This window comes from Gallus gallus, chromosome 15 (assembly GCF_016699485.2).
Source record: "Gallus gallus isolate bGalGal1 chromosome 15, bGalGal1.mat.broiler.GRCg7b, whole genome shotgun sequence".
NCBI lineage: Eukaryota > Metazoa > Chordata > Aves > Galliformes > Phasianidae > Gallus > Gallus gallus.
The window spans coordinates 967,214-980,933 of record NC_052546.1 but is presented as its reverse complement, the minus strand read 5'-3'; the positions used below and the strand labels follow the sequence as shown (position 1 = coordinate 980,933).

Sequence of the window (13,720 nt, the reverse complement as noted above, 5' to 3'; positions counted from 1 at the left end):
GTGAAGAAAGGGAAAGACTTTGCAGGAGGATAAGTGAAACGATAAAGTATTTGCCCACTGAAATTCTGGGCGTGCAGTTTCTTGCATTTGGTATCTGTTCCTTTTTGCAGCAGGGAGAAGAGCTGAACAGTTTTGTATTCACAAGGATGTGTGCTCACATGGCCAACCCGGCAACCACCGCCTCATGTCAGCATGTAGATTGAGTGGATGCTTGATCACTCAAAGCTAAGAGGAATTACTTCCAAAGGATTGTATGTCAAACTGCCAGTATTGGAAGTTACCTCTAAGAAAAGCTGATGTCTTGATCCAAAAATATTTACAGTTGTGACTTCACTGCAGGCTGCCTTGCCCTCCATGCTGTCCGTGTCGTTTTGCTCTCCCAGTTGCTTGGATGGCTCAGCCACCTCCAGACCCACACTTCGTGCTCAGAGGCACCGGGGCTGCTGTCCACGCGCTGCATTTCTCCTGCGGAGGTGGAGAACCTGACATCCCCGTTCTGTTCTCTGGGTAAGTCAGTCAGGATCTCTGGCTAAGCTGAGCGCTGTACAGACATTTCCTTTTAAAATTAGGGATATTATTTAGATAAACAACAAACTGCGTGGCTGGTGAATGATGGGTCTGTTGTCTTTGTACATGTAACTTCCATCTGGGGGAAAAAGAAGGGGAGGAAGTATTGGACTGTCTTACCAGCATCTGTTATTGCTGCCAGGTCTGAGAATGGGTTTATCCATGTCTGGAACCTGAAAACTCACAGAGTGGACGCGGCCCTGGATGGCCATGGAAGAAAATCTGTCTGCGGGTTGAAAACGATGGATGGTAAAGAGAGGCTGCTGAGGTTAGTGAGGCAGGCAAAAAGGAGTGGAAAGTATTTTTGTTCCTGTTATGTACCTCAGTTAAAAAAAACCATAAAGAGTGGGAGTCTTTTATTCTTGGAGCCACTGCTGACCTCACCAACACATACAGAAAATGTACAGAAGTACAACTACCCTGAATTACTATGATCAGTTAATTTCTTCATGATTCACATGTGGCTGCATTGCAGTGTGACTACATGAGTATCATAAAGAAATTAAATGTACCATTTTTCATTGTAATTTTACAGTATTCTTATTACTGAACTGACATCAGGTGAAGTTTCTGCTTAAAGGAGATGGATTTGAAGTTAGGTGCTTCACAGCTGGGAAGATCACACCTGGTACAGGATGTAAGTTGTGAGGAGGAGAGAAGGGGAAGAACCAGAGGTGGGAGAATGGTGTGAAATGAGCAGGAATGCTGAGCTGCACACCCATGTTGCAAAATGCCCATGTTCTCATTTAGGAAGGGAAGGCTGGGAAGATTTGTGTACCTTGGATTAGACAGGTGATCTGGAGCAGAGTGGATGCCAAAGTGTCTGTATGACGAGGAGGTGTTCTGACATGTTTATCTAGAGAAGACATCTCTTATAATACACAGTGGAACTCATTAGCATTTATATTTGTTATCTACTTAAGTACAATTATCAACACTCTCCCCCATAAAATCCTACTGAATGAGTATTGTTTGTATAATTATGGAGCTTTTCACTACCTCTATTTTTGGTGTATAACAGTTCATACAGCAGTGCAGTTTTAGGGCAGTGTTCACCTGTATTTTTTGTTATTCTGCTCTAAATCACAGCAGTTTCTTGCAGTACCACCACGTTTTTGTATTCTTAGTGCTGTGTTTTCATAGTTCGTCATTCAGCTGAACAGCAGATGGGAGTTTCTGTATTGATGTTGAAGAAGCCCTAAATCAGTCAGATTTGCATCTACCTCTGTTTTGTTTACGTGGTTCTGTCAAGCGATACTGCTAATTCAGACAAGAAATGGGTGAGGAATTCCTGATGACTCCTTCTCCCAGGCAGTAACAGGACAGGTATCCTGTGCTGTGTAGCTCAACTCCAGAACTGCAGCTTCTCCACAGCCATGCTTTGTTCCAGAGCAGCTGGAGCTGCGTAAACACGTAGCAGCCAACGCTGTGCGGTCTGACTGGCCTTCTTGGCCTTACTGTGTGGGACCACAGAGGAGGTGTAGGAGTCTGTTTTTGCATGTGGCTGTGGGAAGCTGACCACTGAGTAACTGCTGCCTTTCATTTACCTTTGTGGTCCTTCTTGTCTTGCTCTTTGTCTTTCAGCTGTCAGCAAACCTGATCGTTCTGTTTCATTGTTATGGTGAAAGAGTGTTAAATATGCTAACGTGTGGTATTCTTGTCATGAAATGTTCAAATACTGATAAAAAACCATAAATAGTTGCATATATAGATAGATAGTAGCATAACTGTGTTTGATCGAGTCTGTCTGGGTAAGAAGGCATGGCTGTCGGTGAGGCGCTGTGTCGGCCCCTCAGGTCCTCTCTCCTGCCAACAGCTTTTGAAGCTGCACAGAAGCTGTCCTAAGCTCAGTCCTTATTACATATTAAAGTCCCAACTTTGAGATACTAAACTACAGGAAGGCAGGTTTCCTCAGTCCTACCGCTCACAGAACAACTTGCTTTATTGTAAAAGTCAAGGCCGTGACCAGAGGATCTGCCTGTGGGATTTAGCAGAGGGACGGACTTCAGTGACGGATTCTGTCTTCACGGAGAACGTGGGGTTCTGCAGATGCTCTCTGTTAAAGGTGGCAGAGGGACGCTGGCTAATGGCCACGGCAGCCAAGGCCCTGGAGGAGGTAGGAAATGCTTCTTTTTCCGGTGCTTGGAACGTTGCTTTTGTTTCTTAAATAAGAGTTTGGAGGGAGAAACATCATTGCTTCCAAATCCGCTGCTCAAGAGAGGGCAGCACGAGGAACCTCCGGGGCTCCTAATCACCACTACCTGCCAGAAACATGACTGAGTTATGTAACTCGTGCTGCAATAACAAGGATACCACCCCAAGTTTTGTGTGACATGTAAGTATTCACAGCTGCTGATGGTCTTTCATGTGCAGGAGATTTGAAAGCTCCTGCGGTGCCGCTGCTGAATACTGTTAAGAGGGGAAAAGAGTCCTTCTGGGGAGCTAACAGTCAGACGTCTGTCATCGGACGGCAGCGCTCATCTGCCGTCTGTGGCTGGAAGTGGTGCGTGGTGCGAGGAGGGGAGCTGCAGGTGATCTGTAATGCGATACGTGGTCTTTCACCTCGGGCTAATTCTTTAACTGCTACTTTGGCTGCAAATAGTGGAATTACTGTTAGCGGCAAAGGTTTGCTCTGTTTGAAATAATTGTAGGGTTCATTTCAGTTCCTACTGTATAAACCCACATCTCATACTCATTATCACAGCAGTCACTGACTGACAGCTTTGTTGGCATTTTCCACTTCTGTTTGGTATAAATTGTATTTTTGTTTTCTTTGAAAGACCACTTGAGGACATGATAGGGAAATACATTGATCCACATACCTGACATTAAAATACCAAAAGCATGAAAAAGAAATCAAGAGGCGATATGAGTAAATAGAAGAAATATTGTAGCTTATTGCAAGTTGTTCATAAGCACAGAAGATCAGGAGCATACCTGGACTATAGGATGCGTGTCTTGAAAGTGAAAGTTACATTTTCTACATGCTAAGTAATATGTGGGAATGGTGCCTGTATTGCGAGAAAACGTGGGCTCCTTATTGCTCAGAAGCTGAGGATATAAGAAAGTACTTTGCTGGCCCACAGCCAGAATGTTCAGCATTTTACAGAACTGAGTCGGTCTGTAGGAACAGCCACTGTACCAGTAAATAAAACCACTCTCAGGCACTTCTATTGTTCTGATCAAACACAGAACTACTTCCATTTTTCAGAAGTGCTCAGTAATATTTAACTTAAACCTGAAAAGTGCTGTCTTGTACCGGGTGGAGAAGAACTTGTTCCAGGCAAAGTGTACACACACGTTCTGTTCACGAAGAATTAAACAGTCATCCACTGAGGGGTTGTTTTACCCAATGTCTCTTGCAATTCATCTCTGGTTTACTTGCCTTTGTTTGCTTGGGCTTTGCAAGCTGGTAATGATTTGCTGTCTCCTGAGGTAAGAGTTCCTCTCTGTGTGTGAATTTGACATTGGAACTATGTCAGTTTTCAATAAATGCACACACATACGCTCCCATAATATGCAGTGCTTCCAAATAGGCAGCACTGTGAGACACAGTACATTTGTAGCTTATGATTAAAATTAAGACTTAATAAGTGTTTATGCTTGGCTGGTGCCCAAGGAAGAGTAATTTTGTCTTAAAGCAGGTTCAGTCCATAAATAATGAGATCTGAACAGGCATTTATTTGTTCATGATTGCATTTAAATCACCAATTATGAGCTACATGCACTTTTCTTGCCAATTTGCCAGAAACATGTTAAAAGCTTTATTAATGTGGAAAAGAAAAAGGGTGTGTTTCCTTGTGGCCAGTTTTAGCCACCCAGGAACACTATTAACCTCGGGCGAAGGAAAATCTTTCTCCTATTAAGCAAAACCAATATAAACACAGAACTTCAAGTTTTAGGTTACAGATGTCAAAATATATGAAATGGTATTTATTTCTCAGGCTCAGTTGTCTCTAATGCAGGCAGTGTCTGGAACTGTCAGTCTAGCACAGGCAGCTCATGCCTGATTGCCTTCTGCAGAAAAAATCCTTTTCTCTGCTTTCCTTTGTCCTTTGCAAGCTCAGCCGTAGCCCTTGTATCAGGTCTTTCCTTTTGAATCAAGATAAAATAAAGGAGTGGCTTTTTAAGAATTAATTTTAACCGGCAGAGATGCATTTATCCCAGTGCATTTATCTTTCCTTGTTAACTAAAAGTTACGGTCCTGGTTTTCTTGTGGTCTGGAAAGCAATGCCCTTTGGGGAGCCAGTGATGAAAGGCACAAGATGAGAGCGGGTCACCTTCATATTTACAGCTGGTTTCCTGCAATAGCTGGCTTGGTCAATACAGCAAGAAAGTTGCCAAGAGAAAAGAATCTTCTGTTAAGAGCATAGCTCCAAAGAAGCAGAATTCCCAGATGCTCAAACTTCGGTCTGTGCACTGCATGGCTCTGCTGCAGCCTCCATCTGTCAAATCTGGAGAGCAGTTTCCTGCTCCATTGCTAACTGGCTTTAGAAAATGCTCTGTAGATTGTGTTTAGTACATCATTGACTTGCAGTCCTAGAGTGCAGCTGGCTTTTGGCAGGCTAGTTGAAAATCTCTAGAAATAGGAAGATGTTCTGGCAAGCTTTGAACTAAAGGTATGGGATTGGAAAGCCATTGCAGCTGCCGCAGTCTTGATTGATGGTTCCCAGAGGAGCCATATTTGTTTAATACCTCATCTCAGATGCTTAAGGAAATTCACATGTCTTGGGCTGTCCAACAGCACTATTGGGCCTTCGCACATTCTGAAATAATGCAGAGTGGCTGGTGATGCTGGATTTATCAAATATTTGAAGTCCTTTACTTTTATGAGATAACGTAGACTGTTGCTTATTTAATTAAAATGAAAGATCACCTCAGTGATTAAGTATGTGTCTGAGAAAGAGCAATATATATTTAAAAAAAAAAGAGTCACAAACTTGCTTCCAGGAACATGAGGTCCTTCTCCATAGTTCCAAGCTCAAGAGTCAGCCCCAGGTAAGGCACTTCTGTGTCAGTCAAGAGACTAAAAACCTTCCGGTGCCAAACTGCAAAGGCAGACTCCCTGATCTTGCCTGCCATCATCCTGAGGTGAAAATGAGCTACTTCTCTGGCAGAGGAAAGACTTTTGCCCCACATTTTTAAAGACAGACCCATAATTCATTGCCGTCAGCACACACAAAAGTAGGGGCTGCTACACAGACAGAGAGCAGGTGTTACGCACAGTATTACCTGACCCTATTCAAAGCAGGGTCAGACAGCACTGTGGTCGAATACCGGTATGCTGTCGGTGCTCCAGCCTGCACTGAGCAAATGATTCAGGGGTGTTAAGTTCTGCTAGTGCACTTTAGATGTATACGGTGGCTGTATATCCACACAAGCTCTGTGTTGCTGTGCCAGAACAGAAGAGACGATAGAAGTGTCCACAACTGAATATTGCAAAAGAACTTTGCTACAAAGATGGGGAAAGGGGGAAGAAGCAGGGAAGTGTTTTCAGACTGAGCTGTCTACATTCTTACCTGTTGTAATGCACATCACCTACTCTAAGGAAGGAAATCAGAAGAAATAGAACAGTGGAAGAAGATGATGATGTTACTTTCTAGCACTTCTCTCTGGTCTTTCATAAAACTGCTTACCTGTCGATTCCCCTACAGCTCCAACTTAACATGTATTCCCCAGTTTCCTCCAGACAGCTGTTACTGGGAGTTCTTACACTAGCCTTAATCACCTTAAGAGACTTGTGTTTTTAGCAGCAGAATTTCGACCTGGAGCATGACCAAATACTCTTGTTTTCTTGATGTCAGGTTCAGGTTTTGGAGCTGCCATCCAAGACGTCAGTCTGTACCTTGAAGCCAGAGGTGGGTGCCAAGCTGGGCATGCCCATGTGTCTGAAGTTATGGCAGGTAAGGCAAGAGCGCCTGCTAATTGTGAAATGTTTTCCCTGTGATTCATTTTATATGAAGCACATGAATCTTTCTTCACTTGGATTTTGATTTATTATCAAACCAATCAAGTAATTATACTATTAAAGGGGGGAAAGATTTGTGAACATTGTTAATGTAACTTTCAGAGCTCTCCAAGCTTTAATGGAAGACTTGCAAATACTGAGGGAAGGCTTTATATCCTTAGGATAGATACAGTTTTTGCATCAATCAAGAGGAAAAAGGAGTGACTTACTGAAGCCAGTTGTTTGATACAGCCTCTCGCCTTATTAATGAAGAGAAGCGATTGGGTTACTTAAAAACAGTGATTTTAATGGTAGGTTATGTTCACTGTAATGCCCTCAGGATAAGGAAGCGCTCTATGAACAGTTTTGTTACCGGCATACATAGGAACAAATGTTTATGGTTGTACTGGCTTTGAACTAAAAGGTAAATAAAAACAGCTAATTAAAACAACAAAAGAAAAACCAAACAACAAATAAACCACGTCTGCAGAGCACTTAGCCAGTGATGCTTATGGGATGTCAACAGTGAAAGGCAATTAGCACAAGAAGGGGGCAGTAGAGAGGGAAAGGAGTTCAAGTGATGGGCTTTAATTCCGCCCCCCAAATTGGTTGCAGTGCAGATTCCCTGCTGTACTCCCTGACCTGACAGTTAGAGGTCTGCGGGGCCATCCGAGCTGATGTACATGATTCCCTTCAGTTTCATCTGAAGATTTGTATTGGTTTCAGCTGCACAAAGTACTGATCAGCTGTGCATTTGAGGCATTGTTGTCTTCACTCAAGGCCCTGAACTGAGTGAAGTCCAGAGGAATTCAGTTGCTGGTTTCAGGGAAAGGTAGGAGAGGCCACAGGGTAAGTCCCATGGTGGGACAGCCAGGGGGGAAAAAAGGCAAGTAGACTAATTAGGTTTTCATTAAACAAAGTTTATTCTAAAAAGGCTGTCAGTACTCAAGGAAATGAATGTGGCTTTCTGTGGCCTGGTCATATTTTTAACAAGATGAAGATAACTGAGGGAATGTACAGTGTTTAAAATTTTCTTGCCTGTACAAAAAGTTCCCTTTCTTGCCATGTTTCCCACATGAACTAATACTGCTGATCCTCTAGGAAGCAGAGCAGGTGCAGAGTCTTGTTTTTAAGCAAGTTTTAAATTCTGTTGTCAGTAGGGATAAAGGAGAAGACTGGGAACTGGGAGAGGTAAATTACTCCATGCAAATCGTAACTTTGGTAAGTTACCACAAGTTCCTAGACTGCAACAGGCATGGGCAGATCATCCCTTGCAGTCACACAGCTTTTACAAATGTATTCAACTCAGTTTAAAGGCACAGGGGAGGAGGATACTCTGTAAGGGCAAATAATTACTGTGGTGTACCAAAGTGCTGCTCTGTGTTCTGTTTTGTGGTTTCACTAAGTGGGTCGCTGAGTAACCCTGTAACCATAAAAGCAGAACACCACCAGCCAACCCAGCTGCACCCCTTCCTGAATAGAGGCAGCTCAAGATTTCTTTGTACTTCACCACGTTGGGCAATGTAGACATACCCAGGAGATGAGCACTCCCCAGCCCATCGCTTATGGGCAATATGTTGCCTAAGAGACTATTGGATGTTGCTTATGGCACAGCAAATTAACAAGCTGAAGCACAGACTGACACGGAGAAAGCCACATCACAGTGTGTAGGCTGTTGTTCAGAAAGAGCTTGGGGACTATCAGAGCTGTGGATCGTATCTTTCTGCTTTCCATTTTTAGGAAAAGAACCACGTATCAGGGCTACGATGCACCTTACTAGCAGTAGCATGAATTGGGAACTCTCATATACACAGTGGGCTTAAGATGAAGCTTATGTTTGGCTTGTGAATCTGGCTGCTTCTAAGCAGTTTAAAAGATAGGAGCATTTTATTTTGTTGTCTAAGACTTTTTCTTTCCTCTCATTTGACTGTAGGTCTGTCCTTAACTTACTCCATGTGCCCATTCATTTTTTTCTTTTCTCTTTTGAAGACTCACAATCTTAAATACATTGTTCCTTCAGCTTCACACCTTTCTGCTGTTACTAATTGGGTGGGGTAAGGATTTGCAGGAGTAAATATAGTCTTCCCTTACATTTTTTGTACTCTTTGGGGAAGGCATCGTGTTGCGTAATGGCGCAAACAAAATAATTCAGTGGGAACAATACATGTAGAAACTGGAAATGCAGAGTTACTACTTTATATAAACTATAGCAGTTATTCTTGTTGAGCTGACAGCAGATCACCTTCTCTTCCTTCCTTGACAGTTATCCAAATGCAACATCAAACTTCTCTGTTTCGGAGTAATGATGATTTATAATTTAAATTTTCCACTGAAACCAGAACATGACTGGCAAAGGCATTTCTCCAGAAGTGTCCATTATTAGCAGCTGAAATGAATGGGCTGTTGTGAAGCACTGCTTAATAAGTCCAGGCATCAGACTGAGAGCTTCTCCAATCTTTCAATAGCTGTTATTAAGTTCAGGTTTATGTATTCATTAAAATATTACACGCTTGAGCATGTCAGGAAGAAGTGCAGGAGGCGTTGACTTCACAGAAAAAAACACTTGCTTTTTAAAACAGACCAATCTCTCACTGCAAATTCCGTTCTTCAAATTAAGGTGAGATACCTGCAGCAGAAAGATATATGTTTCTGCTTGGCATTTGCTGTGATGCTAGAGCACCCACCTATCACTCTTGCCTCAATGAGGGCTGATAGGTGGTGAGCACCCACAACGCTTGGCCATCCTGTTTTGAGGCAGAAGTCCCAACCCTGCTCATCCCGATCTTGTTTTGTTGGATAAGGAAAGTCCGGCCATCCACAAAGTCCCAGGCTTCAGTAATTGAGTAATGTGCTCACAGAAGAGCAGTACAGTAATAGCTCTTCTCAGTTTTTCTGCCCAAACTGGGGGCTTTCCGAAACTTAATTGAAGTACCTATGAAATGCTTTGTTTTTTGAATTAAACTCATTGTAATTCAGATTTTTATTCTTATTTTTCCCCAATACTTAAAAAAAACTCTCCATCCAAAATACCTAATGATTTAACATTTTGAACTTGTATGTGTTTGACAGTTATTCATTGCTCCTATTTTAACAAGTTGAAAAACAGACTGTGCCCACGTCTGGCCAGAGCAAGGTCCCTGCCTCGTCCAAAGAAGGGAACCTTAAAGTAAGGAATGAGACTCATACAGGATTTGAGGTGTGGGCAGACCTCCTTTGTTTCCTTACTTTAAGGAGCAGTTTTGTTCCTTGCATGGTAAGATTTATTCCTCATTTAAATGGTTCTCTGGGCTGAATAGAACACAGTGCTTTTACTTAGCAGTCTTATTACCCAGACCACCCATCTCTTGTTAGTTTAATTTCCCCTAGAACAAATAATAACCTGTGGGAGAGCAGACTGGACCATTAGTAGAGGTGGTGAGCTCTTGGTCAGTGCAGGCTTGTATCATGCCACTGACAGCTAGTCCATCTGAAGAACCTCATTCAATCATGTGATGCCACTAAAATCTATTTTTTTTAATAAACATCGTTCAACTTGAGTTTGTTTTCAGTACCAAACAACAGAATCCCGTAGGATCAGGCCGGGTTTGGAAATAACTGGGTAGGCTATTGGATGCAGTTCTGAGGTTGTGGTGTCCCTGCAGGAGGTGGTCATAATCCCAATGTCTATTTTGGTGGGTTGTCTCTCCCCTATTAAATAAATAACTGGCAACAGATGCTTGTTATTTAGTTGCTTTTCATTAGGGATTTGCATCTTCACTCACATAGCCAGTTAGTGCTTACAGGGTCATTAGTCTTTGGCTGGAGCAATGATGAATATTTTCCTTAAGTGTGACATGTAATCCAGTAATGTTCCCCTCTTTGAGTTATTTCAGAGGCTTAAATAAATTAGGTGTCTGCCCAGGGTGCCATGCCCTTTGGCCTGTGACATCATTAATCAAAATAGCCTTCAGTTGGTTACAGTGGGACTCGGGCGCCTGTTAACCCCTTGGTGACTCACCCAGAGAATCCTGAAGAGCAGTTTGGTGTTTGCCTTTACGCACTGCAGAGCATGGTAGCAAGCAGTCCGTGTGTGCACCCCCTACTTTGGCGATGTGCAGCTGCACTCTCAGTGCCCATGTGGTTTTGTACGGCTTGGTGCTAACCCTTCTGCTCTATTTGTTTCATTTCTTATTTTTTTAAGAATTGCAATGAACTTCAGGCCACAAATTAAAGCTTCAGAAACTTCAAGCAGTCGTTCTGCAAGTGATGTACAGGGCTATAGATTGGACTTTCAGTAATCTTCTGTGTGTGTGTATATATACATGCATGCATTGGATATCTACTACATAGATCAAATATAAAATGTTATACGTTGATCCAGAAGTGCTTGTCAGCAGTTAGTAAATGTGGAAGAAACACCAAGATGTGTCCTTACTGGTAGCACTGACAGTTAGACTTCTAAACTCTTCACTGTTACAGCTGTCAGCATTTTCATTTATTTTCTCAGTGTCTGAACTAAAACCTAGCTGGAGGTGGTAATTTCACAAACAGACTACTCGCTTTTCAAACAGTTTTATTGTTCCCGTGGTCAGGGCAGCTGTGGTTCACAACCGTCGCTTCTGGCCGGCTATGAAGATGGATCAGTGCTCCTTTGGAATTTGTCAACGGGGAAAGTGTTGAGCCAACTTATTTGCCACCAGGAGCCGGTGATGAGCCTTGACTTTGACTCAGAGAAGGCCAAAGGGATCTCAGGCTCATCTGAAAAGGTGCTTAGCATCTGGAGCCTCAATGAGCAACAGAACCTGCAGGTCAGTGCCATTGGCCCTTCAGTGTCATTTATCCCACTTTGCACTAACAGTTTGATAGACTAAAAAATTATTTAGTCATGGAGAGGAGTTGTTGCAGATCTCTAGCTAATTAATCACAGACTGGTTAGAATGCTTGTGCTATGTGACCAGACTTAACAAAGGATGGTGAGGATTTAAAAAAAAAACAACAAAAAAAGACCAAAAAAATGCTCTCTCACATGTTTCTGGTTTTACCAAAGTTCCAACAGGCGTGCAGGTCTAGCATTTCTCAAACCAGTGCCTCCATGTCTTCATTTATCACATCAGTAGTATCCAGCTCTCAGAACGTCTTAAACATTATAAATGACTTACAAAAATGAGAAACAAAGGATTGCTTTTCCAGAGGTTCTGCTTGAATGGATAGAGCTTTCCTTTTGCTGTGGAGAAAGACAGAATATTGCATGAGATACCTGACAAACTGAAAGCAGGCATAGCCTGGCTAAGAGGACGTAAGGTGTAGGCAGCTAGCTTCCCTTTGCACTTCTAGCACACTAGCTGGAGACAGGGAAAAAGTAAGTTTATATTGGTTTATATCAGTTTACATCTGAGCTATACACACCTGGAGTGGCAGGTTTAGGAGCAGGTCTCGTAATCACCACCAGTTCAGTCTCTGCTAGTGAATGGCAATAAATATTGCTTAATCTAGACAACTTAAGCAAGTGTTCCAACAGTGCCAAGGGGTTAAGGAGGTTTTAACTAGGTGTGGAAATAAATTGTGTAAATAAAGGCTCTTGAAAGTGAAAATGGCCAATCCACTGCCCCTCCACTGCTGAGTGCTTTAATTTTTTTTAAGTGGCAATTGTTCCCTGAACACACATTGCCTCTGTGTGCCCCTGTATATCTCTCTTTATAACAATTGGGTGTATGGATTCATGGAAGAAAACAACTGCTCTTACAGCTTGCAGCTGCTGTGGAGATTTTGTTGGGTAGTATGATGAGTTAATGCCATTTTCTGAACAGTTATAAGAAGAAAAGCAATTCCCTGGGCATTTGACAGTGACGTCACTTGGGGACACAGTCAAGAGCAATGATCTGACTACCACAGAACTGGCACTTATGGATCAGCATGGCACTAGGATTCCAGTACATGCTTTAGAAATACACCCAACTGGGATGAAGTTTGCAGGACACAGAGCTCACCAAGTGTGGAGGAGAAAGCCAACTTTAATATGCAGTTAGCCATGAAATAAGAGAGAGGCACTCTAGATTCTGAATAAGAAGCAATGAAGTAGCTAGTGAATGTGATTAAAGAAGAGTTTATTTAACAAGTCTGGCGCATCATTGTCATAGTTCGGTGTTGTCACATGTGCCCCAGCAACCCACACCTGGAGTCCATTGCTCCAGGAAGCTGAAGGAAAATGAGCAGGTAAGTTTCCATAAGAAACTTGATATTGAGACTAGTTTTCTAGAAATCCGTCACCATACAAGTTTCTTTAAGATTCAAATACTTGCTGTTGAAAAGGAGGTCATTCCTTCTTATTAATTTATAGCATGGCATTCAAAGAAAATCCTGCTCTTCGTGGCACATTACACTTACTAGTTAATTGTGATGCAGGGTAGAACTCGTGGAAAAATAACTGGAATATTTCAGGTGAACAACTTGTTGTTGTCCTCAGAGTGCTCACGCTCCCAGGAGACACACTGTCGGTGACACCTTCAGTGCATCACACTGAGATGGCCATTTGTCTCAGAAGAAATGGAAATGCCCAATGTTAGAACCCATAAGTAATGTTTTGGTGCTTCATGCACGGTGTGAATTCCCTAATAAAATGCATCTTTCCTGTGAGCACTATAGACTGTCAAGGACATAGATTGTGGGGTTTTTTTCTCTACTATTACATTGATAATAAAAACCAGATGGGGACTTTTCTTTTTTGGCATTCCAGTTACCTGAGGTAATGGTAGATGGTGGAAAGCCACTCAGTGGCACATTATTTTTATTCTAAAAGGTTTTAATAAGTAAACGTGGTGCACAGCTATCTGCTGTTGGAGAAATAATGGTGCAATGATGGTACTTCAGCTCTGTTTTAAGTGGCAATGTTCCAGTGTGTCAGTGAATAGATGATGAAGGTACTTCATCGTTTATCGCTATGGGGAAAGTGGTGCATTGTCTTCTACAAGAAAATTGCTGAAATCATCTCTGTCAGCAAATGACTGGATTGGTTATGAGCCTTCTGATCTGGCTGAGATAGTATAATTAAGTGATCACATTTGTGATAGAAAGTAGGAAGTAAACAGCTTCTACAGGTGAATAAACGAAGCAGAACTAAAATCCAGTCATCAAAGAAGCACTCTACTCTTTATGTGACAAGAAAGAAAATTCTATAAAAGCTGTAAATGAAGGTAAGCATGCAAGTTCCGTTGGTTGGGTTACTGAGGT

General features: G+C 42.3%; 2 protein-coding genes across 15 annotated transcripts in view; one reads left to right on the top strand and one right to left on the bottom strand.

The window, feature by feature from the left end:
* Window positions 1-13,720, top strand: part of GNB1L (G protein subunit beta 1 like) — a 42,317-nt gene that overhangs the window by 24,524 nt on the left and 4,073 nt on the right. For 6 of the 13 annotated variants that reach the window (XR_005840007.2, XR_005840006.2, NM_001012793.1 and 3 more), the window contains 5 exon segments: window positions 340-507; window positions 710-835; window positions 2,521-2,683; window positions 6,372-6,470; window positions 11,086-11,301. Coding sequence is in view for 11 of the 13 variants with exons in the window: in XM_040647991.2 (XP_040503925.1) it covers window positions 340-507; window positions 710-835; window positions 2,521-2,683; window positions 6,372-6,470; window positions 11,086-11,301 (772 nt within the window). In the remaining 2 variants the exon portion in view is untranslated. 13 annotated transcript variants of the gene reach the window in all.
* Window positions 7,414-13,720, bottom strand: part of TBX1 (T-box 1) — a 166,690-nt gene continuing 160,383 nt past the window's right edge. The window contains exons 8-9 of one of the 2 annotated variants that reach the window (XR_005840114.2): window positions 11,520-11,717; window positions 7,414-9,140 (exon numbers count right to left, since the gene is read on the bottom strand). Coding sequence is in view for 1 of the 2 variants with exons in the window: in XM_025155717.3 (XP_025011485.1) it covers window positions 11,638-11,717 (80 nt within the window). In the remaining variant the exon portion in view is untranslated. Of the gene's footprint in view, window positions 9,141-11,049; window positions 11,718-13,720 lie in introns of those variants that run through there. The other variant, XM_025155717.3, reaches the window with a different exon arrangement.